We start from the raw sequence: 23,978 nt of genomic DNA, 5'->3' as shown, positions 1-23,978 counted from the left end.
TTTTCACCGCTTCGAGCTAAGTACCTCCTTGTGGTGCCTTCAGCACTGCGACCAGAACTCCTGCAGGCCCTGCACGACGATCCGACGGCAGGGCACCTCGGTGTTTCTCGCACGCTCGCGAGGATACAGAAAGGTACTACTGGCCACGTCTTGCCACCGACGTCACTCGTTATGTGAGGACATTCCGGGACTGTCAGCGACGCAAGACACCGCCGACAAGGCCAGCGGGACTTCTGCAGCCAATTGATCCACCTTGCCGACCTTTCCAGCAGATCGGCATGGACCTACTGGGGCCGTTCCCGACGTCGGCTTTCGGAAACAAGTGGATCGTGGTAGCTACCGACTACCTCACCCGCTACGCCGAGACAAAAGCCCTGCCAAAAGGCAGTGCATCCGAGGTAGCTAAGTTCTTCGTCGAAAATATCGTCCTACGTCACGGCGCCCCGGAGGTCCTTATCACCGACAGAGGAACGGCATTCACTGCCGACCTAACTCAAGCGATCTTGGCATACAGCCAAACAAACCACCGCCGGACGACAGCGTACCACCCACAGACCAACGGCCTCACCGAGCGGCTTAACAAGACGATCGCCGACATGCTGTCTATGTACGTCGATGTCGAACACAAGACGTGGGACGCCATTCTTCCGTATGTGACCTTCGCATACAACACGGCGGTGCAGGAGACGACGCAGATATCTCCATACAAATTGGTCTACGGAAGGAACCCGGCAACGACGCTCGATGCCATGTTACCCAACGTCACCGACGAAGAAAACCTCGATGTGAGCGAGTACCTTCAACGCGCCGAAGAAGCCCGACAACTTGCGCGTCTCCGTATCAAGAATCAACAGACGACCGACAGTCACCGTTACAATCTTCGATGACGCTTCGTGGAATACCAGTCGGTGAACGTGTTTGGGTGTGGACGCCGATACGCCGACGTGGACTAAGTGAAAAGCTTCTGCGATGGTACTTCGGACCCTACAGGGTGGTTCGACGTCTCGGCCCACTTGATTACGAGGTTGTCCCCGACGGCATCACGAACTCTCAACGACGCCGATCGCGACCTGAAGTCGTCCATGTCGCGCGCCTCAAGCCGTTTTATGCGCGTTAACAAACTGAAACAGTGTTTTTTTGTATAATTTTATTCATTGTACTTTCTTGCATTAATATTGTACCTTCATCTTTAGTTAAAGCATCGGGACGATGCCTTTTTTCAGAGGGGGGCGATGCCACGTTCCATTTCCAGCGTTTTTGTTATCGTCCCGAAGCACCACACGATTCTCAGCGCAAACCGCGCCTGCAGTTTTCTAGAAGGTTCCGGACTGTAGTAGATCATTTCGACAAGATCACGCCCACTGTGCGGACGGCACTGGAACCTACGCCACCGCCAGCGATAACGCTAGAACATTCGACGGCAAGAGTATAAATGCCGACGCGCTTCGCCGCTTGTCAGTTTTTGATCGAAGGCCGACGCTCCGTTCGCCGCTATCAGTCCGAGACTGCTATCTGTGCGAGACTGCTGCTGTAATTGGACTTTCCTTTTACCGGGCACAAGTTCGCCCAAATAAAGAGGTAAATCCCAACACGAAGTCTCCTGTCTTCGGCCACGTCCCGACCCCGTGACAATATGGACACCACATTATGTCGAGAAGTGAGCTGACCTGTATGTCATGCAGACTGGGTTGAGCTATCTTTACGCTAGGGTCTAAACTGCTGTCAAAATGATGCATATGCACCTAACTACATAAGGTATTGTTTAGTTCACTTCTCCACGTGTAATGCTCTCTAGATAAATTGATATCGTTTCTTTATCAGTTGCTTTTAGGTTTGCTCGTTTTCACAAGAGGCTCAGCAGTCAATGTGCGGTTGCCTTACTGAGTCGTCTTCGTACATTTCAAATTCAGTTTCAAGTCAGCGTTTTCCTGTCAGCCCGATGTCCCTTTTCGCCATTGTAGTTTTGCATCGACAAGTTTTCCGTTGTTGATTCCTGAAATGTTGTACCAGCTATAGTTCCGCGCTTCTATGGTGATTTAAGATAAAGTTTTGCTCAACCACTCCACTGTTCTCTCCGTTGAAGCAGGGATCGTGTTAGGCTTACATAGTCCACGACGGTCTTCATTCCTCTCGGAAAACGGAGAGAATCGGCCACTAGATTCCCTTGGGTGTCTCTTGATTTGGCGCTCCAGCAGTCATCCACGATGATGTACTCGTAGCCGGCCTGGCGGTAGCCGTCCACCAGCATGCGATCGGCCATGTCCGAGATGAGTGTCTCGCTGAAAGGCAACAACAAATTTACCCCGGTGTCCACGAGAGGCCACGTCAAAGGTGAGAGTCCTCCCTGCGCGTTCTTTGGCAGCCCATATATCGGATTGGAGACTATAACGAACACAAAACGAAGCAGGCTGGCGCCATTTAATTTAGTTCTTGTGTTTTACTACAGCGGAGCGTGACGCTCCACTGTAGAAAACTGAAAATTGTGAAATCGTAGAAAATTGTGACCATAATGAACAGGCACATGCTTTGTTTTTTCATTATCGTCTTTTGCTTCACTCCTAGAGCAAGTGTGTCCATTTTTCCGCCTTGGGATACAGTACCTATGCTGCGCCAGAACACGAGTGTGGAGAAAGAGAAATAGAAAGAAAAAGCGAAATAAGGTTAGAGAAAGAGATAGCTTTCAGGCGAAAAAGAAAATGTCTGGTTGAAAGCAAGCATGGCCATGCTCGTTATAATACAACAAGGGGTTCGAAATGGAGAGGTGAGAGAGTGAAATCCCAGTCAAGCCAGAACGAGCTAGGTGCCCACTAGCTTTTCTGCGACCATAACCGAATATACTATTGGCACAAACTCAACAGAGACACACAGCACAAACGAACAAGACGGGCGGCAAACTTCCAACTAATTTTATTCCAAAGGTAAAATATTTTATAGCACAATCAACCACATGACGATGTGCGTGCGCATCAGTTTTTCTTAACAGTCTATCCTGTTTTTTTTTGTGTGTTGTGTGTCCTCGTTCAATTTGCGACAAAAGTATCCTTCGTTATGAATGAGTACCAACTAGCTCAAACCAGATTCTTGTGACCCAGCCTTGCGTCACTTAGCTCAAGATGAGCTTTTTTTTCTTTGTTTTTTTCACGCTGTGCAACATTTGGCTCTGAAAAATACTTACCAACTACCCAGAGAGCAAATTCCTTAAATATTACATAAAATTGGCTCATACACAGCGGCAATCACTTAGCTTCGAAAAACGACAGTAAAGGCTAGCGTCCTCATGACTGGAGTGGCGGGAAAATATTCAAAGCTGGAGTGACGCAGCGCTGTCGAGTGCCTGTTTTTTTTTATTATTAATAAATGTATATAAGGAGATGTTGGTGCCTATGCATGGCACCGGCTACTCCTCTTCTCTTGCACGAAAGTCGACATCGCATATTTTATAGCAAACACAAGGCTATACAAATATACATAGCACAACGCTTACGCAATGAGTCTACGTTTTTCAATACTGAGTTTCCACACCACACAGAAATGTGCCTACACTACATAAAAATGCTGCCACACCACACAGAGTTTGTATAAACACAATTAATCATGCCAATTTAAGTGCTCACACAAAAGATGAAAGTTCACTAAAATGTCTAAGGTGATCTTGTCTCTTAAGTACTGAACTGTTTTCAGAAAGGCTTTCCGAAAAATATTGTAATGAAACACGAAAATATTATTGTGAAACATACCGGTTAACAATGAAGCTAATGCATTTTTTTCTTTCGGTAATTTTGAAATATGTCAAGTGCATGTTCCTTCAGCCATGAAGGAACAGGCGTGGGCACGCGTTCTATCGGAATAATGCTTGTTTGCAATTTTTTTTGTTTCAGCTTAGCTTAATGATCGTTCTTAGCGCAATACGCTTCTGTAGATCCTGACGCGGAAGCTTGTAATAAAAGCATGCAGATGCAAGCCACAGGGATTCATTTTTATTGCACATTGACAAAAAACGGTTCATATCAACAATTTTTCGCACGTTGCCCTTTCAGCAATAGCATGCATTGTTGAGCGCGTTGGTTCTTTGGGGAATATACTTGAGCGCCAAAAAGAAACGTGGCACAAGAACAGAAGACGACTATATCTCTTCTTGTGTATCGTACATTGTTCTTTTGGAGCCTATTCCACAATGCACCAACGCGCTCAACACAGGATTTTATTAAGCTTTCTTTCTTCTACAGTGGGCCCTGTCTTTTAGGTTTTTCACTCGTCAAGAGCGCACGTGTAATCGTCTTCTCTTCTTTTGTATGGCACGTTTTTGCGTTGAAGTCTATTCCACTGATTACGCATCTGCGCATTTTGTGTGCGAGGGTGGGCATGGTTTCCGTCGCGCATGTCTTTACGGGAGTACACATGTTTTGTGCATTAGCAGCTGCTTTTCGTGCTGCGTATACGTCACGTCCGTAATGGCGTCACATTAAAAACACCGCATTTGGTATGGTGCCGCATGAGCCGAAGTTTCGCACTCGCTCGTGCTCAACTGGAAAGTGCAACATTGCATGATAAGACAATTAGTGACCACACATTAAAGCAATGAGTGAGTTGATACCCTTGTTCGAAATCTGCATTTTCCGCTTTTCTGTTCTGTCATCTGCCGTCTTGGTAGGGGCCCAGAAAACTGGCATTTCTAGAACATACTTCGAACACAGGGGGCATTTCGGGGCATTTTTGCTGAAGGAAGGGTGCATGCGCAGTGGCACCGTGAAAAAGGTGAATTGTGTCACCTCTGCGTAGTGCGCTAAACGTCTTTGCTAGTTACTCACCTTCGCAAACTGCAAGGGCTCACAATATCTGCCATTATATCGGGCCTAAATAAACAGCACAACATAAACCACTTCTCATTCAATTTATTTGTTTACAATACCATAAGCACTGCAACAAATGAATAGTACAAAAATGTCAGCAAACAATATAGTAACGAGCACTAATATTATTACCCATTGTAATGTGTTAAAAAAGTGGCATATGCATTCCAATGATACCCCATCTCGACATTCCTGACAGCGAAGAAAAGGAAAAAAAAAGACGTTTCAAGGTGAACGCAAACAAAGTTGCAAAGAGTGGGATGCACAACGCTCCACATAACATCCCACCCTGTAAGTCTTAAATAATGACGTGTGTTTGGACGGTGAGTGCACTAAAGTGGGGACATTTGGTTGTGCAGTCAAATATGTGATACCGTTGATGGGAAGCGAACCCCTTTAATAGGCCGTACGAGAAAACTTGTCTTCTTTAGAGTCTTCTTTTTCACACACACACAAACACACACACACACACACACACACGCACGTATATATATATATATATATATATATATATATATATATATATATATATATATATATATATTAATGAGATCTAACAGACAGTAATGCTAAGGAATGTACAAAGGAAGATATTAGAACCAATGGAATGTAAATGAGAAGAAAAGTGGATGAAAAAATAACCAGCCGTGAGCAGGAATCGAACCTACGACCTTTGAATAATTGAACGCGTTATTCAAAGGTCGTAGGTTCGATTCCTGCTCACGGCTGGTTATTTTTTCATCCACTTTTCTTCTTATTTACATTCCATTCGTTCTAATAACTTCCTTTGTACATTCCTTAGCATTACTGTCTGTTAGATCTCATTAATATTGCGTTAAAACACGAAAAAACGAGCCCTTAGGTATACACTTCTTTCCCTTATATATATATATATATATATATATATATATATATATATATATATATATATATATATATATATATATATATATATATATATATATATATATAGCCCTTAGGTATACACTTCTTTCCCTTATATATATATATATATATATATATATATATATATATATATATATATATATATATATATATATATATATATATATATATATATATATATATAGCCTACGTCTGGTTGACCTCGTGATCGCCTCCTAATCTTTGGGTACACAAAAAAAAGCACTTGGGAGAAGAATAAGAGGGTTTGACAAACGGGTAACTCTGCTCTCAGAAGAGTGGCAGCTTGGGCTAGTTGGTATGACATGACGATCGTTATAGCGCGAGAACAGAACGACGACGTATAACGACATGTCCTTCTCGTCTCTGCGTCTTCGTTCTGTTCTCGCATTATAACTATCGTCTGCTCTCAGGCCATGACATGAATAACTTGAAAATTGTGTCTCGTACATCGTCAAACCCTTTCCTTTAGACACTTTGTCACATTCCAGTATACCACGTGCCGTGATATGCGGATAGGTGGCACAGGTGGTTGACAGTTTATATGTGCCCTGGAACGGCAAGAAAAGACATTGAACATGTAAATGCGAAACCGTTAAGAAAAGCATTGAGCCGACGAATGCAAACCAGTAGAAATCAGCGTCCCTGTATAGATGAAACCGTAGCACTCTTCCTAACAATCAAGTATTCTACACCTGATGTGATTTCGTACTGCCTCTATGTCCAACTCACCAATCACAAAACGATGATGTCGTGTGACATCATAGAGATGTCGTGGGGACGATACAAATTCTGGCGGTCTGTGACGTCACTGGTCATACGGTTACGGTATCTCAATATGATAATATTTTGTTTGGCAGCACTGGTGTTGACAACAACACCGTTAGATGGTGGTCGACACCGACGGTCAGTTTTCGCGTTTCATCAGACATGTAAAGATCTCGTCTTGCCCCGCCGCGGTGGTCTAGTGGCTAAGGTACTCGGCTGCTGACCCGCAGTTCGTGGGTTCGAATCCCGGCTGCGGCGGCTGCATTTCCGATGGAGGCGGAAATGTTGTAGGCCCGTGTACTCAGATTTGGGTGCACGTTGAAGAACCCCAGGTGGTCGAAATTTCCGGAGCCCTCCACTACGGCGTCTCTCATAATCATATGGTGGTTTTGGGACGTTAAACCCCACAAATCAATCAAAGATCTCGTTCTAAAATGCAAAAGAACTGCAGTGGAATGTGAACTAGTTCAAAACCACCTGATAAAAACTTTTTACTGTTGTTTGTTCATATTCTAACGTTTGTTCATATTCTAACTAAAGAACTTTTCGTCTGTTAGTACTCAGCCTATAGTATCGAGACGAACATTTATTAACTGCTAAAGAAGCCGAACTACTACTTCAGGCAATTAAATCCTTCTACTGGGAAAAATCACGCCGGCCTTCCCATCTTTTTGCGCTTTATATGAAGCAGAGCATATTGTGGCGCGGATCTTACCTTATGCACTCATCGTAGTGAAATACCGGATCGGTGTTGCAGCCAAATCTTTGCCAGGTTCGCCATCCCATCGGAGGCAATAGAGCGAGACCATTGTCGAGACAGTTCCCTGATGCCAGAAACGCGCTCAACGTGATCAAAGTCATCAGCTTCAGATCCATAGCAACTAACAAAGCATTCCTCTCGAGCGATTTTTCCCAGCTTCTCATTCACGTGTATTAGGCCGCAAAATTAAGACAAATCAGTTCCGATCAGATCCGAGGCACCACTGTGATCGGATGGTCGACTACGATTTCACCGGCTGGCAGAACGGCGTTAAGCAAGCATAATCATTGTTCCCCGTGATAAAATACTAAGCCATCCTGCGGTGGTAGTCGTGAGATTGCTTTATCGATTGTCGGAATTCGCTCCCGAGTGCTTATATATATATAGAGAAAATTAGGCCCCAGCCTTTTGTCTCGTGCAATCTCATACTGATCCGTACTCTATTTGAAGCATCGGTAAGGGAAACGCGGCCATCCATTCTTTGTTTATCGCAATCTGCTGATCGGCCAACAGAATGACGTGTAGGGAGCTCATAATCAAAATAATGAAACTGTGTGGTGGCACATAGCTTCAAAGTGATATTAGGAAATTGTCAGGAACATAGCTGATGATGGTTTTTGAGGTTGCGATTAAAGTGGAATATTCAAATTTTCATTTGTTTGTTTATGTGACAACAAGCGGAATTCTAATTGTCTCTTTGTCTCTCTCACATTTTCCGTCTCTCTGAAAGCAACGAATTAAGTGTAATTCTCCGATTGCAAGTAAAACTGGAGTTGACTGAGCATAGGATAATTTTTTTTAATTGCGGCTTTCAATAATTCAGGCTAATGAATGACATGCGCTAACGCATAATTGCAACCGCCAACAAAACTCAAGTGTATTCAAATCGGCTCTTCAAGTTCTTCATCGAACTGAATGCGCCGATAAAATGGAATCTTAAGACATGTTTTAGACTCCATGTAGTGATCTTATCCAAGGCTTCAGCATACCTGCCTCTGCATGTTGTTTGTTGATTTCCAATGGGCCCCACGAAGCTACCTCAAAACATTGTCCGAAAAGGAAAAGAGAGACGGCTGTCTCTCTTTTGTGGAGACAAATGTGGAGACAAATGTTTTGTGGAGACAAATGACATTTGTCTCTGTGGAGACAAATGACGAGAAACCATACATCACATCACGATACCACCGCAATTGACAGGAAGCAGCGGCGTGGGCGCCAAAGTTCGTCAGAAAAAGCCAATGCCTCTGCATCCGCAGCGCTCATTCGACATCCTTTATGCTTCACCATCTTCTTTTCCACCCAGACGGTGCTCGGGTGGAAAATAAGTGCAAAAAAAAAGAATGACCTTAATTTCACGTTTTGTTGTGCCATGCCGCTAATTTCCCATGGGATGGGTGCCTCCCAAACGACAATAACTTTGTTCTGCTGAGCAACAGGCCGGAAGTGCGCTTGTACCTAATCAGCTTTAGTAGGTGCCACGGCGGCAGCAATTGTCTGCCTTCCACAGCAGCGGCGAATGCTCAACTATTTCACCAAGGCAGTGGCGGGTTAGGGTGCGCCCAGGGGCCTTCGGTGAACTTTATGGGGCTTCCTTTCGTGATTTAGGTCCTGCGAGAGCGTTGAAAGCTGCGCACGGAAGTGGGGTGACAATGACGCAAGTGGTAACATTCATTCGTCAGCACGCGTCACGATGTTCACACTTTTTTTCCCCTTCACAAGCCTGGCTTCCTTTAAGTGGGACCTCGAGTGAGCGAGTGTGCTGCCATCCAACGGCGGTCGGGTTATTTATGCAGCTCACGATGCTAAAATCGGCTAATCGCCGTTAAGTTTAATTTACGGCATGGACATTTAGGTTTATGGCATCATTTGTCGAGAGACAAGAGAGTAATTTCTTGGTGACTTTGAGGATGATTTGTAATGTCTGTGGTGGAGGAGAATTTTTTTTAGAGAATGATTCGTAATCCTGTCGCGGGAGAGAATTGCGCGCCTTCGGCTTTGACCAGAACGATTGCGTTTAGTTGGCGGGCGCACAAAGATCACTTCGCTCGCTGAACTGGCACCATTCGCAAAAAGAGCGCGTTTTTCAAACACAGCGAACGAACAACTGGGACAATTGTTAGTTCACACTGGTATCTGTGCCTGTGATTACGTTTTGTGCATCGTTTTTTGTTTAAAAAGTGCGTTAAGTGTCGAGCTGTAAACGTTGTTGGCTAGCTGTCGTCCCGTGTCTGCTGTTTTCGTGCATTTCGCGTGAGCAGTGCACTGCATGTTTCAATCTAATGGCCGTTCTAGGCGTTACATTCCATGTTGTCGCTATCGCATTCATTGCTTCGTCCTTGCGGCGAAACTTTTTATGCTATAGTGACAAGGTATCCCTTATATTTACTTATTTTTTTGTTTTTTTCTTCTACTGTTTGTTAAGTAACATGTCCACTTGCGCTTATCAGTGTTTGTGGAAGTTAATAGTGTCTTGTGCTCTTAAATGTGGACGACTTTTAGGCGTCCAGGGGGTCGCAGGCTGTCGTATCTTGTCATCATGTGCTGTCATCGTCACCTCATGTCGCTAGATGTCACGCAGGTAAAACCATGTGTAGCGTAGCCATAGCAACGGGGTGGGAAAAGGAAATAAGAATGAGGAGGTGGGATATGACGGCGAGGAGACAGAAAAAGAGAAAGGGAGAGGGATCGCCAGTTAATGCGAGCGAGCCATTCGTGCCGGCGCCACTCCAATAGCTCCTTGTACCTCTCATTGAAGCATACGTGACGTTAGGGAAGTGCTTTTATCGTGAAAATCGAGAAAATGGGTGTCCAGGCATTCATGGAACTGTATATATATATATATATATATATATATATATATATATATATATATATATATATATATATATATATATATATATATATATATATATATATATATGTTTGTGTGTGTAAGTGTGTGTGTATATGTATCTACATATAAGTGTGTGTATATATATATGTGTGTGTGTGCACGCAATTTCTATGCATAGCATTGTTGTCATATATATAGTATTTTGTATTCTGTCATATTTTGCATTGTACTTTGGAATTTGTGCCGAAAGAAACTACTTACGCATATTAGTCTCTGTGCATAGCATTACTGTACGTGCATCTTCCGACTTGTACTGCGCCAAACGTCTCATGGCCTATGTTCATTGCCTATATGTTCATGGCCTATGTTTCTTCACCCATGTCCACGTTGCTTGCCATGTATTAGGGAGGCTCGGGTTCTCCTCAAGTGACAAAACGTCACTTTTCTCCCGAGCCTGCCCTCATCCTTGGGATGAAATAAAATTGAATTGAATTGAATTAAATATAGCCGGTCTATTGGATTAGCCGCAAACATTCTTCTTGTATTGCAACATCTTTGCCTTTCCTCGGGTGAAACTGCTAAATCCTACAATCACACAGAGCACCATCGCGCTAGCCCCGCTCGAGGGAGAGCTGCTGCAGCGCGCCCTATCGGCGGCTCGACTCTCTATGAAAAGGTTGCCGCGAGCGCCACCGCTGCTGTTCGTGCAAGCTCCCTAAAGCTATAGCCATAGATAGCATAGCAAAAAGGCAGGAAAGAGAAGTTGGGGTGAGAAATAGCGATAGGGTGACAAGGACAATGGGGAGGGTAAAAAGTAAAGCAAGGCCTGGCCAGCATAGGAAGGCAATGTCGTCGCGTAGTGTAGTATAGCAAAGGGTGGGAAAGATAATTCATGGTGAGGAGGAGAGAAATGTCAAGGGGATGGTAGGCCACAGCATAGCCGAGCATAGTACAATATACCAATGCGTTGGGAAAGGAAAGTGAAGCTGAGGAAGACAAACAGGGGGGGGGGGGGGGGTAGTGTGAAGTAAAGGGCAGGAAATGGAAGCGAGTGTGAGGAGGGAAGAATGTGTCAGAAGAGGGCGCCACGGCGAGGTGGCCTTGTGCTGTGCCACAAGGCTGCCCTTGTGTTGTTGTGTGCTACATTTTTTTTTTCTTCAGAACCCTGGAGCCGAGCTGGCTGCATGATGGAAACGCGAGCACGAACTTGCCCGAGAACGCGAGTGCCATTGAAGCCTAGGCAAAACATTGCTCCCAATTTCCAACCCCTTTCACCTTGAAGGTCATTGCATACATCTTCTTAATCATTTAAACAACTAATATGTGAGGTAGCCTGCATTGGAACAGCATATAATAATGCGGTATTCTAAAAAGATGCAAAATAATAAAAACTCCGGCCAAAGTGAAATACACAAAAATTAAAAGGACATTTCGGCTCCCTACACGGGAGCCTTGTTCACAGTTTTCGTGCATTTTACTTTGGTCGGCGTTTTTATTATTTTTAACTATGTTTCTCCCCGACCAGACGGGATTCCGTCGGACTCTTGACTATTCTAAGCAAATGTTCGTCAGTGTGTTTATGTGGCCTTTTTAAGTCGGTCAACTAGTCATTAAAACAGTGATGCTCTGTAAATACTGCAACAGAAAACAGCCAGTGAAAGCGACGGAGAATCTTATACATATTATTTGAGTGTACTTCAAATGTATTTTAAAGTAATGAGTATATACAAACTTTCATACTTTTCCAGATGTTCTACTTCTTTTTTCCCTCATTCTTTAATGACAGTGGCCTTGAAGAAGAAAAGGTCCGATGGTGGCACAGTAACGGTGATGCTATGGCCTGGATAGAACACTCCGATAAATGTGTTGCTCTGAACCAAGTCCGTGACTTGATAACCACCTGGGCTGTCCAGATCTAGGTCCGATATTCCAAGCACTACTCTTGAAGGTCCACCGCAAACGTTTGCGTTATGCACCAGCACAGCCAGGGACATACGACCGTCAGGCAGTTTGGGAGCAACCCACCTGGTCCATAGCTCCGTGTTATTTATCTGGAGAGAAGGCCAAAGCAATTTCAAATTATTGGAAACTAAGATACCAAACGGAAATGTCACTGTCGTAGCCTGGGTAGGAAGGAGAGTTCGGGGTTCAAATCGATTCGGAAATTTTCGGTTTTACATGCGTATAAATACATGCACATATACAAATACCCGCACGAGTGTACCCAAAGTATAATTGAACCCTCCACCCCGTCTCCCTGAAAGACATTTCTGGCTGCGCTAGCGGGGGTGTTAGAATTACTACGCAGCGGTGCACTTTATTCTATTTTTTTGCAGGAATATTGCTGACGATACGGCGGAGACGCTTCCTTAGTGACGCACTTTGGTTTTTAGCTTCTGTGCCGAGTTCGATAACATCGAAGCTATAAACTCGTCTTCTATGGTGGCCGTTACATGTCCTCTGGGTTTTCGTGAAATATTTTGTCAATGGCCCACAAGTCGTTATATTTTTCCCTGTTTATCGCAGCGTACTATTCAGGTGATAACAGAATTAGGCTTGAGTTCAGAAAACATGTCATAATACAAAAATTAACTTTTTTAAATCCAAGTAACTCAAGGGATAATAGTACCAAAGACGAGTTTTTTACCTTAGACAGGCGCCTCCCCATCAGTCCTAGTGGATCCTGGTTAACAGAGATTATGTACTTGTTGAGGAGTAGCTCCTTAGATTTCCTGTTAATGCTTCGGAGGTCATTTGACATGATCATAGGTGCCGCCAGTATGGCCCAGTAAGCCATTTGGATGCGCTGCTGCTCGATGGTCAAGCCATAGTTGCCAGCGACTATCTGAAACACATTTCCGCCATTTAGAAAACGCATAGCGTGCGCAACACTTCAGGAGAAATGCATATATGTAACATATCAGCTCTTGTGAAGTGAGATGAAAACGCAAGACTTAACAAAAGATCAAGTTGCACAATCAGAAAAGCACTATGTCTTCAAACTTACTCCAGAGGACGTCATTGGTCGTGGAGGCATCGGCTGAAGTTTATTCAGACTGAGCGTACTGAAACTTCAAGTAGTAAAGAATACTTCTATCGCCCGCTTTGGAAATATCTTGAGTCCTGCGCGTTTTCAGTGCTGCCAAGGAACCATATAATGGCGTGCAACGAGGTATTAGATTGTGATCAGAGACGCAAGCTAGTGCTCGTATTTCAAGCTTCTCTTGAGCGAAGTTTAAATCTACAAGTAGGAAGAGTTTTTTGTTTGATACGTACATGGCATTGCACATATGTGAATTACATCACTATGAGCTCAAGCAGTAGTACAAATATGAGCGCGAAGAGGGTAGCCAGGGAAGTCCAGAATACCCTCATGCTCATACTGTCAAAAACAGCCCTTCCCAGTTCCTCCCGCCCTCTCTCCCTGAAATCTCCTTCATTCATCATATTTAATTAGTTTGAGGGTTAAGTATAGGACACTTCCCGTTGCAGGCACGTTGCTCTATGTGTCGCATAGCTTTTTGTTTTTGGTGACACCAACGTTTGGGGTGACATCGCCACCCGGAGGTCTGTTTGGCGTTGACAATGTTGCACATACTCCTTTTAGAAACGCATCGCATGAGACAGAAGCCTAGAAACGAAGCGTTGAAGGACTAATTGCGAATGTCGTGGTCATGATGCATTACTTCACTTCTCCAAGAACACTGAGAGGACTGAGGTAGATATAAAATGCGTATTTTTAAAGCTTAAAAGCCTGTCACCATGGCACAGTGGTGACCATGCCCGTCATCGGGGGTCGAACCCAAATGTCATGGGGTCGACTCCCGATGATAGAACTTCTGGTCTTTTGGTCGTGCGTATTTTTCCAACGCCCCTTCCGGGAAGGAAATGCGTCTTTTAAGTCTTCGTAGGCCCTGGCATAAAACACTTCGTGGTAAAAAAAAAAGCGTATACATAAATCTGAACGCTGTACACTCCTTTAGACACCCTCAAGGTATATTTCTAACAGGCGCGTAGTCCCAAATATTTTTCTGTGGGGGGCGGGGACGTCCTTGATTTTCTCCTTGATTTCCTTCTTGATTTCGGAGAGGGCACCCCCTTAATATGGTCGTTTTTCTCTCTTTATTACTCGGTCATTGCAAAAAAAATTCGGCGGGGGGGGGGGGGGGGGGACAGGCCTGGTGTGCCACCCTCTAGCTACGCTCCTGATCTTTAACTGCAATGCTTGTTTCTTTAAAGTTAGAAATTTTCTTAATCCATGAATTCAATAAGTGGATTCTGTTCTGTGGCAATGTCATAATCTCCATCTTTATTTAAAAGCTAAAGACCTATCAAGGGCAATCTTCTCTACCCCATGATTTCCTGTTAATTTTCCATTAAAAAACTGTGTCGAAAGAAAGATATTCTCGATAAGGCTATTTCGCACTCTAGATATGTTCAGTAAAAGCTGTTGCTCTGGATGTGCCAGGAAGGTGCACACCTAAACTGTATCCTGTACACGTTAGCCTGGCTCACAGGTTTTCTGGGAGCGGCTCCCGTTATCTGCGCTTCGAGTGAGCGAATTACGTGCCGCGTCGGGATCAGTCCAGGCTCCAGGCCCCGACACTTCCGTCAATACATCCTGGTTGGCGGCTTGGTACTTGACCGCGTCGTAGATGCTGTCCCATGAATAGCCAACGTCGTCGTAGTTCCGCCACAGGTTACACGTTTTTGAGATGTTCTTGTAGTTGGGCTAGGTAGAGTGAGAGAGATGAGATTAGACGCATAGAATGACATACGCGAATAATATGCGGAGGATAGAGAGGTTAACAGTAAGAGAATTACCCAGGTCACTGGCCCGAACTGAGGAACGAAAAGTCGGGTAGAAAATATATCTAAGTGAAAATCAGCATAAAGGGATGAAAATTCAAGGACTCGTTTGTGTCGGTTAAACACAAGCTTGACAGAAACCGTCAAAGAATGATACCAAGGAAAGTATAGACTTCATTCTCTGTTGGCTTTTGATGGGGGTCGTGTCTATAGCGATAAATCAGCGAACTCGCTCATGGTTCAATTCCTTGAAACAGATCTAGCCGTGAGCCTCGGCTTGAGTGATTTCCAGGGAATAATACTTTGCTGAAGTTGAGCCTGGGAAAGTCCGCTTTAGAAACATTTCAGTGATTCTGAGTCCGAATTAGTCCGGTTGAAGAAAATTTGGCTGAGTAAGTATGAGTGAGTAAAATCCAAGTACGAGTGAGTTCGAGTCAGCTCAAAATTTTCGCTGACATACGTGTCTAACAAAGAAAAAAAAAGAAACGAGCCCTTACGCCCTCTTTCTTTCATTTATTGATAACGAAGGTCACGCTCCGGCAGACACTATGCCTTCAGGTAGTGTCCGAAGGCTTATTGATCAGCCAACAGCTCGTAAAGATCACGTGCTACGTGAGACCAGCTGGCTAAAAGGAGCCTTCCGCTCGCTCCGTGATGGCTACGAGCGACGCTAACACTCCCAGGTTGATGTATGCGCATGTATACCCGACGAAGTGGATGAGAGGACGACAGCCGCCATTGCTCCGTTGGTATCAGGTGCGTTTTGCGAAGGTTGCAGGTTTTATCCCTGTCGGTGGTATCTGTTCGTTTTGTTTACATTAATTTTTTTACGCGTTGATATATTATCAACAATGCAGTTTAAAAAATCCCGAATAACATCCCCTATACCGTTCTTTGGCTCCAGTGTTTGTTGACCTTTATCATTGACTATAACAAAGGCCACGTCAATTACCTCACACTGTCGATATGAACAATATCAGCTGTGGGATGTCACAATGCGTGCTAATGAATTAGAAAAAAGACTGCCTCTCATGAATCCATGTGCGTTCTCCAACCAATTACTTGTTTATATTCCACTTGCGGATAATTGGGTGTGGTAATTAACCACTGTATAGCCATTACATTGCGATGTGTGCTCAACGTCAAGACGTAATTGTTTTAAGGTAGATTCATGGGTTGGGAGATTTAATAAAAGTTCATCATAACATAACAACGCAACAATAACGCAACATGGTTAGAATACGGGCAAGAGATTAAGGCCAACGCTGTGTCATTTTGCTTCTTGGTGTTCCCATTCTAACTTTGTTGCGGCATTTGTGATTCCAAGATGTAATCTTCTCTTGCGCTGGCACTTAGCGTCATTATGTTTCTGAGGGAGAACAGCGCTATTCGCCAGAAGTGAACCGAAAGTTGAACGTTATAAGACTGAAAGTGAAAATGAACAAGAAAGGAAGAAACCCATATATGAAGGAGGCAATGGTTGATGGTAAGAGCTGTATAGAGTAAATATAATATCGAAGCATAACTTCAGTGCGCATAAGGGTCCATCAAATCTCAGGATCGGTAATGAAAACTGATTGAATGGGTTCAATAAAAGAGTGGCGTGTATGTATTGTCATGATTGCCAATATGCACAACGTAATTGCTTTCTCTTCTTTTCTCCATATCTCTGAAAATCCCTCTATTTTTTTTTTTCAATTGTAAGGTAGCATGGCAGTACTTTTAGACTAGCTAATAATTATGTTTTCTTTTTCTTTCTCTTTTCTTCATTTTTTTACTTGTTACCTTTCACTCATCAGTTTACTCCTTAAAGTGTATGACGGTGAATTGAATGGTCCTAGATGATTGTGTTTGTACACAAAATCTTTGGAAGCCGATGACCAAACCTTAAACAAAGGTCTTTCCAACTTTACCAAAAGTTCAAGCACTAGGGGCCCAAGCGATAATCACTACTTATAGAGAACATTAAAGCCAGCCAAAGATATTTTTGTATCAAGGCTTCTTTCATATGAAGTGATAAACAAGGTCTATTTTCAAGGCAAGACGTGATACAGCTGTTCCTAAGGGGTCTTCGCATTGGTCAGATTATAAGTTATTACAAGCGCAAATCCAAAAACGAAGGCAAGGCTTTCAGGCCTGTATATCTCGAGGGCTGTTTACGCATGGCACCACCGCTGAACCACTGCAGCTCCCGTTAGCGCCACTAACCTGCGCCCAGGCCACTTCCTAATTGCGCCGGTGGTGCATACGATGAAGCTTAACTAACGCAGTGCTGAGATGACCCGTTTATAACCAAGTGAAAGCGCTGGACGGTAGCATAATTTCAAGCGTGCTCACCATGATTCCAGCTTTCTGCTGGTACAGTGGCCACTCGCAAGAGTAGACCATGTCTCTTCCACTTGAGCGGAGGGCTTCACCCATTTCCGTGTAGACTGCAGCAAATGAATTAGAACGATGATGTATGTAGAAACTCTCTCTCTCTCTCTCTCTCTCTCTTTTTCCACACACACACACACACACACACACACACACACACACACACACACACATATATATATATATATATATATATATATATATATATATATATATATATATATATATATATATATATATATATATATATATATATATATATATATATATATATATAGTTCATTAATAGATGAGGCAATCAATGTCAAAAGCATCACTTTTAGTGATACTGAGGGGAACAGCCCTTCATGAAACCCTTCTGAAATTTATCACTTTTAGATTTCCCACTAAAATCTCTGATAGCGACGGGACTAATTTCACAGTTTATTTGTTTCTTAGTTATTTGGCAATGAAATTTCCTGATTTCCTGAATCTAGTTGGAAGTGCCGGTGTGGCAGAATGCCGAATGTTTGAGCTCCATGGTTTTTTTGTGAATAATTTTCATTTCGCTGGTCAAGCGCGGTCTCCTACTGGTGTGCGATTGAGGTAGAGCCCTACAGAATACTGACTACAGGACACCGGAATGACCACGGGTGTTGCTTTTAACAATCGCAACAGCTCCGAGAGCGGCGCTGACAGTGATGGCACCGAACCCTACTACGTCAGCAGTGATGAATCAGGGGACGACAACTTCGAGCTCGTGAGAAACCACAAGGAAAAGAAACTATTTCTGAGCCCGTCACCCAATTCGAGTGAGCCCACCATGCGATGTTAACGGAATACCGAGGTATTAACCATCCTTTTCATGCTAGTTCTCGCTAGTGACAACATGAGAAGCCTTATGCATGGTCAGCACCCTGGTCAGTGCTATGCGCGTGGTGCTGAGCAAGATACTGCCACCGACAGTTCAAAGCGTGTTGCAACTGATTGACACCATCACTCCAGTTCTCGCAAGCGTTCAGAAGTCTGCTGCTTGAGAACGAAAGCGGCACCATCATGGCTTCACCATCGGCAAGATTTTGGGTGCATGGAACCGCGCATACAAGTTAATGCAACGAATGTGCTCAATTGATTAGGGCACGGGTGTGACTGACCATCTATGATGTTAAGTACATAACTGCCGTTTTGTCGATGGCATGAGTGACATTCCTCTCCTTCTCTCTCTCTCTCTCTAACTTTATTCCGCTTACCCCCTCCCCAGTGCAAGGTAGCCTACTAGGCTCAGCCATCGTTAACCTCCCTGCCTTTCTTTCATCCCTATTCTCTCTCTCCGAAACTCATTATGTTCAATCTGTGACTCCCATGGAGATGGACTACTTCATTTCTACCCATGAGGGGCCACGAAGGCCCTAGTTTAAGCTGTCGGTGTGCATGACGTCATGGTGACTGGTGTGGTAATTTCAAAGTGGAGCCAACACCTGAACTTTTTTTTGCTTGTTTAATCGGTTATCAACCGTCTTCTAGCAGCAAGAGGGGTGTTTTTGGTATCGTGAGGATGTAATTTACTAACACGAAAAATATCGTTTTTTTTTAGCATGCCTAAATGCGAAAGCACTATCTATAGCATGAGTCGGCGCCAACATCCGCTCACAGGAAAACTTACTCACGTGACAAAGCGAAGACGCCACGCGAGTTTTGGTTCGCATTTTGAAAGCTGAGTTGACCCGCTTTAAAAAAAAAAATCGATCTTGAGCCACCTCGAAAATTGACTTGAATTATGCTAAGTTTTTCGTGGCTCCCTCTCGATACTGACTTTCCTCGATTCCGACGCATACACAAGTAATCGCGTCATAAAATGCAAAGTAAACAGATTAAGTTGCAAGGTCAATCGACCAAAAGATTACGCCATGAGACAATGTCACATGAAATGAAAGCTGGACTAGTATGGACGTCAATGCACTTGACAGGTTCAGACGTCACGCCGTCCCCGCAGGCATGCCGCGGTCTTGTCGGCAGACTATTCTGATCCACGTGTCTGCGTGTTTCATGAATATGCCGCATCCAATGCATGTAATAAGTATTAAGCGCCTCAGTAACCTTTATGCAGTTAGTGAGTTTTGTGAAGAATTGTTCAACAGAAAAAAAAAGTAGTTTTAAATTGAGGCTTCATTCCTGTCTATAGCTCTTATTTGAAATCACAGTTAGCCGCTTTATACGGTAACTGCGTGGAAATGAGATGTATGCTTCATAGCCACTTCTGATTTCCGGCATTTATAAAATGAATGGGCAAACAGGGCCATTAGTGTCAGAGTTTCATCATTCAATTATCAACACAAGCATGCATTCACAGCAAACTGCTGCTCCGGACAGCCTGACGCTAACGGTGAAAGCGGATCGCACAGATCAGTGCCCTTCATTTGAGCCGCCAGCACGAGAGCTTACGGTCATCCATCTGCTTGGGATCCGCAGAGCAGCCGTCAACTTTGACATAATCGACTCCCCAATCAGCGAAAGTGTTGGCGTCCGTTTTGTAATAGCCATAGCTTCCCGGGTAGCCTCCGCAAGTTTTTGTTCCAATGTCGGTGTAGATGCCGAACTTTAGTCCTCTGCCGTGAACCTTGACACGTAATAAAAAGAACGACAGTTAAATGCTATCAGGTCATACGCTATCGCAGCAGAGCAAATGATTATCATAATACCTCGTCAACGACTGCTTTCATGCCCTGTGGAAAGCGCCGCGTATCTCCAATCAGCTTCCCTTGGCTTCGATAATAGAAGCTCCAGCAGTCATCGATAATCACGTAGTCGTAGCCAGCAGCCTTGTAGCCATCGTACATTAAGCGGTCGGCCATTTCAGTGATAAGCCTCTGGCTAAAGCAGGGAAAAAACACAAGATGGCTGAATTATCATGATACTTATTACTCATGTTGCACCATAGAAAGAAACGTGCGCAATACCAATGTTCGAGGCACAAAATTATGCCAGTGATGAAATGTTTCCATTTCAAAGCGTCTTGCTCAAGTGCTCAGTGTTGTTAGTTGCAAGGGTGAGAAATAAAGGCCCAAAACGGGACACCCTTAACGACCTGTCACTTCTGCTTTTACTCATAACGTCTCTGTCTGGCGCATTGCAATATTTAACATCATTACCGCCCAAAACTCTCCGTTCTCATCACTCACCAACTTGAGACCACGCCTCTCTTTTGCTGTCGGTTCTTCGAATTAAATACAATTGCACTAACAACATTAATTTGTTTTATTCAGCAGCAAAACGCAGATCATTGCCGGATGGTCCATACAACTTCCTGATGACTAAATACAGTGTCCAGCAGCCGCTTATTGTCTTGACGTTTTATTTGGTCCCGATGCCCCGCCACGGTGGTCTAGTGGCTAAGGTACTCGGCTGCTGACCCGCAGGTCGCGGGATCAAATCCCGGCTGTGGCGGCTGCATTTCCGATGGAGGCGGAAATGTTGTAGGCCCGTGTACTCAGATTTGGGTGCACGTTAAAGAACCCCAGGTGGTCAAAATTTCCGGAGCCCTCCACTACGGCGTCTCTCATAATCAAATAGTGGTTTTGGGACGTTAAACCCCAGAAATCAATCAATCATTTGGTCCCGATACAGACGCGTAAACCAGTGTCAGGATCCACATTTGTCGCTCTCTTACTTAATTATGCGTCCGTAATGATTGGAGCACATTAACAGAGAAAGTATTTGTGATCAAAGTGAACCAAATAACTCTCCCATGGTACGTATAATTCGAAGAGAGTCAGCGTTATGCAAAAACTGATCCAGTTCGGTGTGTCTTTTGCACTGTGGTTTGTTTACGGGATGACAGTTACTGCTCATTTTTCTTGCTTCTCGCGCAGCCATATATTCGACTAAACTGGAAGTTGACTCGCCTGTGCACCATCCAGCCATGCCACCTCCGTCGCCGGGCTCCTCAAGAAAATGGAGCCGCGAACTCAGCGACACTGACAGTGAGTCCACCGAACTGTATTCAGCAGACAGTGATGGCTGCAAGGATGCCTTCCCTCCTGTTTACAGTCGTAAGCAAAAACGAAGACCCCTGGGTGCGTCAACACCTTCTACCACACCTACTGTGAAGCCGCAAGTAGCTTCGACAAACTACACTGTCCTTTTTTGTGTGCCAAAAACTCCATCAGACAATTTGAGACTCCTGAATCTACTGATGATCTCAAATAAACTCAAAATTCTGGCACTCAACAAAATCAAGGATGTTCAAGTGAACCCCCGCAAGAATGTATTGGCCATCGACGTCATACACTGTATAGGCTTCTCTGATTTCTCTAGAGACACCAGGCATCTCTGATCTAAGACTTCGATGGTATCAAAGTTCAACCTCACATTCCACTTTGCAGTGACATGGTGCTAGGTGTGATATACGATGTGGACATCTCCATTCATTTTAGCGACCGTCCAATGCCGATCAAGGAAGTTAGTGACCATAGCACCATTGTCCAAATCTCACGGCTGGGTGACCCGCGTTGCATAAAGATTGTATTCAAGGGTGACACATTGCCATCCCACGTGAAGGTGGGTCACTTTCGTCATGTGATCAACTGGCAAACACCTGCAAGATGACGTTAAAAACACCGGAGGTGATTACGTCCATCAATAAAATCCAGCTTTACGGGCACTAATTCACACGTTATCGATATGATGAAATGTGGTCAAAATTTTCAATTTTTTCTCTTTGTTTTGCTCTCCGCCTCTTAGGGCCTTTCTATTCTCTACGTTCCCCAGGTGTTTTGGGGAAAAAAGAAAGGGGGGGTGGTTGGCACCACCTTGATACGAAGTGGGGGCCAGGCAGGCAGATGTGGTCAAGTGTCATTTTATGCCGTATATGTCAGGGCGAAAAAATTTCCGGGGGGAGTACCACCCCTGGCAACGACACTGGCCTGGGGACATGTAGGCGCCCTTTACACACGCCGGAATAATTCCCTCTTCCTCATTTAAGGGCTTTCCCTCTCTCCTATAGTCACGAACAGCGAACTGGTGAAACAAGACAGTCTGTTAGATTAGACGAGGATCGTGCCGGCACGATGAAACCAGTGTGAAACTATTTCAGTTTGGCAGGTCGCCGATTCGACAATCTCATTATTTGCGTACTTCGGTCCTAATTCAGCTACTCGAGAGCCAAAAAATATAGATAGTCTTATCTTATTCATCATTATAATACACTCTAGACAACATAATTAAACTTTATTCGTGGAATTTATAACCATGCATGCTTATCACTGCGAAATAATCTTTGTAATATGATACTACCTTCAGAAAATGATACTCCAACAAAAGGCCAACCTTCCTTTTAAATCGCCACGCGAATAAGCACGCCTGTTCCTTAGCTTTCTTTCTTTTGTTTTCGACGCTTTTGAATCCAAAGACTTCGTATGTAACCAGGCTTTAAGGACAAATACGCCTAGAGAGATAAAGCAGTGCGTCTCGACGCTATATAGTTTATTCCAGTGACAAAAATAAGCAAGATGCTCGTGCCACGTGCCATTCCTCGCTTTTCTTTTCTAGCGCGCGTTATGTTCACTATTTTTAACACACGCAATTTCCTCTTTCCTTTTGACTCACCCAATACGGCACGCCGGCTTCTCCTCTCCTTCACCCCTCTCACCTATGGTTTCACAATCGCCCTTCGCTCTTTCGTTTGAATTAGAGAAGAGGATAAGAGCCATAAAGAGTAAAAGCTCGTTGATTTGGATTTCACGGGATCAGTTAGAATGTCCAAATTAATCAAATGCAGAATCATCGGAAGCATCGAGAAAGCAATAAATAAGTTTCTATTACCTCAGTGAATTCTCATTTTCGCGATGAATTCGCGAATCTAGCACTGATTTTACACAAGCGTAGTGTAATAAAGGGAATTCTGCAGTTCGAGACTTCATTCACAATGTGACTCGGTAACGTGCTATGAATCCATCCATTATTACGTATACCACCGCCATCAATATCACGTGTGTATGTGTGCTAGCGTGGGTGCTTGTGTGTACGCGTGCGTGGGTGATTGGGTGTGTGCGTGTGGGTGTGTGCGCGCATTCGCATGCCGTGCAAATTTGGCTGGCAACTGATCATTCATCACCATGTAGCAAGCAGGCACCACATCTACTGCTAAATTAACCTGGCTCGCGAATGTACTTAGATCACGGATAGTGAATTCGCAGTTCTCAAGGCAAGAGGTGAAAACAAAACTAATGCGCCTCTTAGCTTTGACCACGGTCGCTGTGGACGTGATATATACAGAGCCTACACAGTTGGCGTGCGCCAAGTAAAATAAAAAAAAAACATATGCTGCAGATGCTGAAGTCTTGGCCACCAACAAAGTGATTGGGGTAAGATTGTGGAAGGCGACCATGCCTTTCTAAATGCCCGCGGCTGTTTCGGTTGTTTGTGAGTGCCATTTTCGCTCATTTGCGTCGCACGTTTGCAGCGTTTTGTTCTTGCTGTGCTTCGAGGATTGTACGAATTTAATCGTATTGCGGCCAGATACAACCGAATGAATAAAAGTTTGAAGTCATATTAGGGAATAGATATGCTTTCCAGAAACATCCGAACGCTTCATAATTATCCGATTTTCTGAATTAACTGGGGTTTCAATAACGAGCTTTTACTGTATACCCACACGCACTGCATGAAGAGATCAGTTGCA

The 23,978-nt window shown here is 44.2% G+C and overlaps 2 protein-coding genes across 2 annotated transcripts in view; both read right to left on the bottom strand.

Moving 5' to 3' along the window:
* The window catches only part of LOC119179725 (uncharacterized), a 55,323-nt gene extending 47,831 nt beyond the window's left edge, over positions 1 to 7,492 (bottom strand). Inside the window, exons 1-2 of the mRNA XM_037430848.2 lie at positions 7,258 to 7,492; positions 2,105 to 2,279 (exon numbers count right to left, since the gene is read on the bottom strand). Of these exons, the coding sequence (XP_037286745.2) occupies positions 2,105 to 2,279; positions 7,258 to 7,466 (384 nt within the window). The 5' untranslated portion in view covers positions 7,467 to 7,492. The remainder of the gene's footprint in view (positions 1 to 2,104; positions 2,280 to 7,257) is intronic.
* A 4,383-nt stretch (positions 7,493 to 11,875) lies between these two features.
* LOC119163159 (alpha-N-acetylgalactosaminidase) overlaps positions 11,876 to 23,978 on the bottom strand; it is a 12,840-nt gene continuing 737 nt past the window's right edge. Inside the window, exons 2-7 of the mRNA XM_075884905.1 lie at positions 19,999 to 20,170; positions 19,742 to 19,916; positions 17,282 to 17,376; positions 14,702 to 14,867; positions 12,783 to 12,976; positions 11,876 to 12,186 (exon numbers count right to left, since the gene is read on the bottom strand). Of these exons, the coding sequence (XP_075741020.1) occupies positions 11,905 to 12,186; positions 12,783 to 12,976; positions 14,702 to 14,867; positions 17,282 to 17,376; positions 19,742 to 19,916; positions 19,999 to 20,170 (1,084 nt within the window). The 3' untranslated portion in view covers positions 11,876 to 11,904. The remainder of the gene's footprint in view (positions 12,187 to 12,782; positions 12,977 to 14,701; positions 14,868 to 17,281; positions 17,377 to 19,741; positions 19,917 to 19,998; positions 20,171 to 23,978) is intronic.

Source organism: Rhipicephalus microplus, chromosome 2 (assembly GCF_043290135.1).
Source record: "Rhipicephalus microplus isolate Deutch F79 chromosome 2, USDA_Rmic, whole genome shotgun sequence".
Lineage (NCBI taxonomy): Eukaryota > Metazoa > Arthropoda > Arachnida > Ixodida > Ixodidae > Rhipicephalus > Rhipicephalus microplus.
This window is presented reverse-complemented; position numbering and strand designations above follow the sequence as displayed.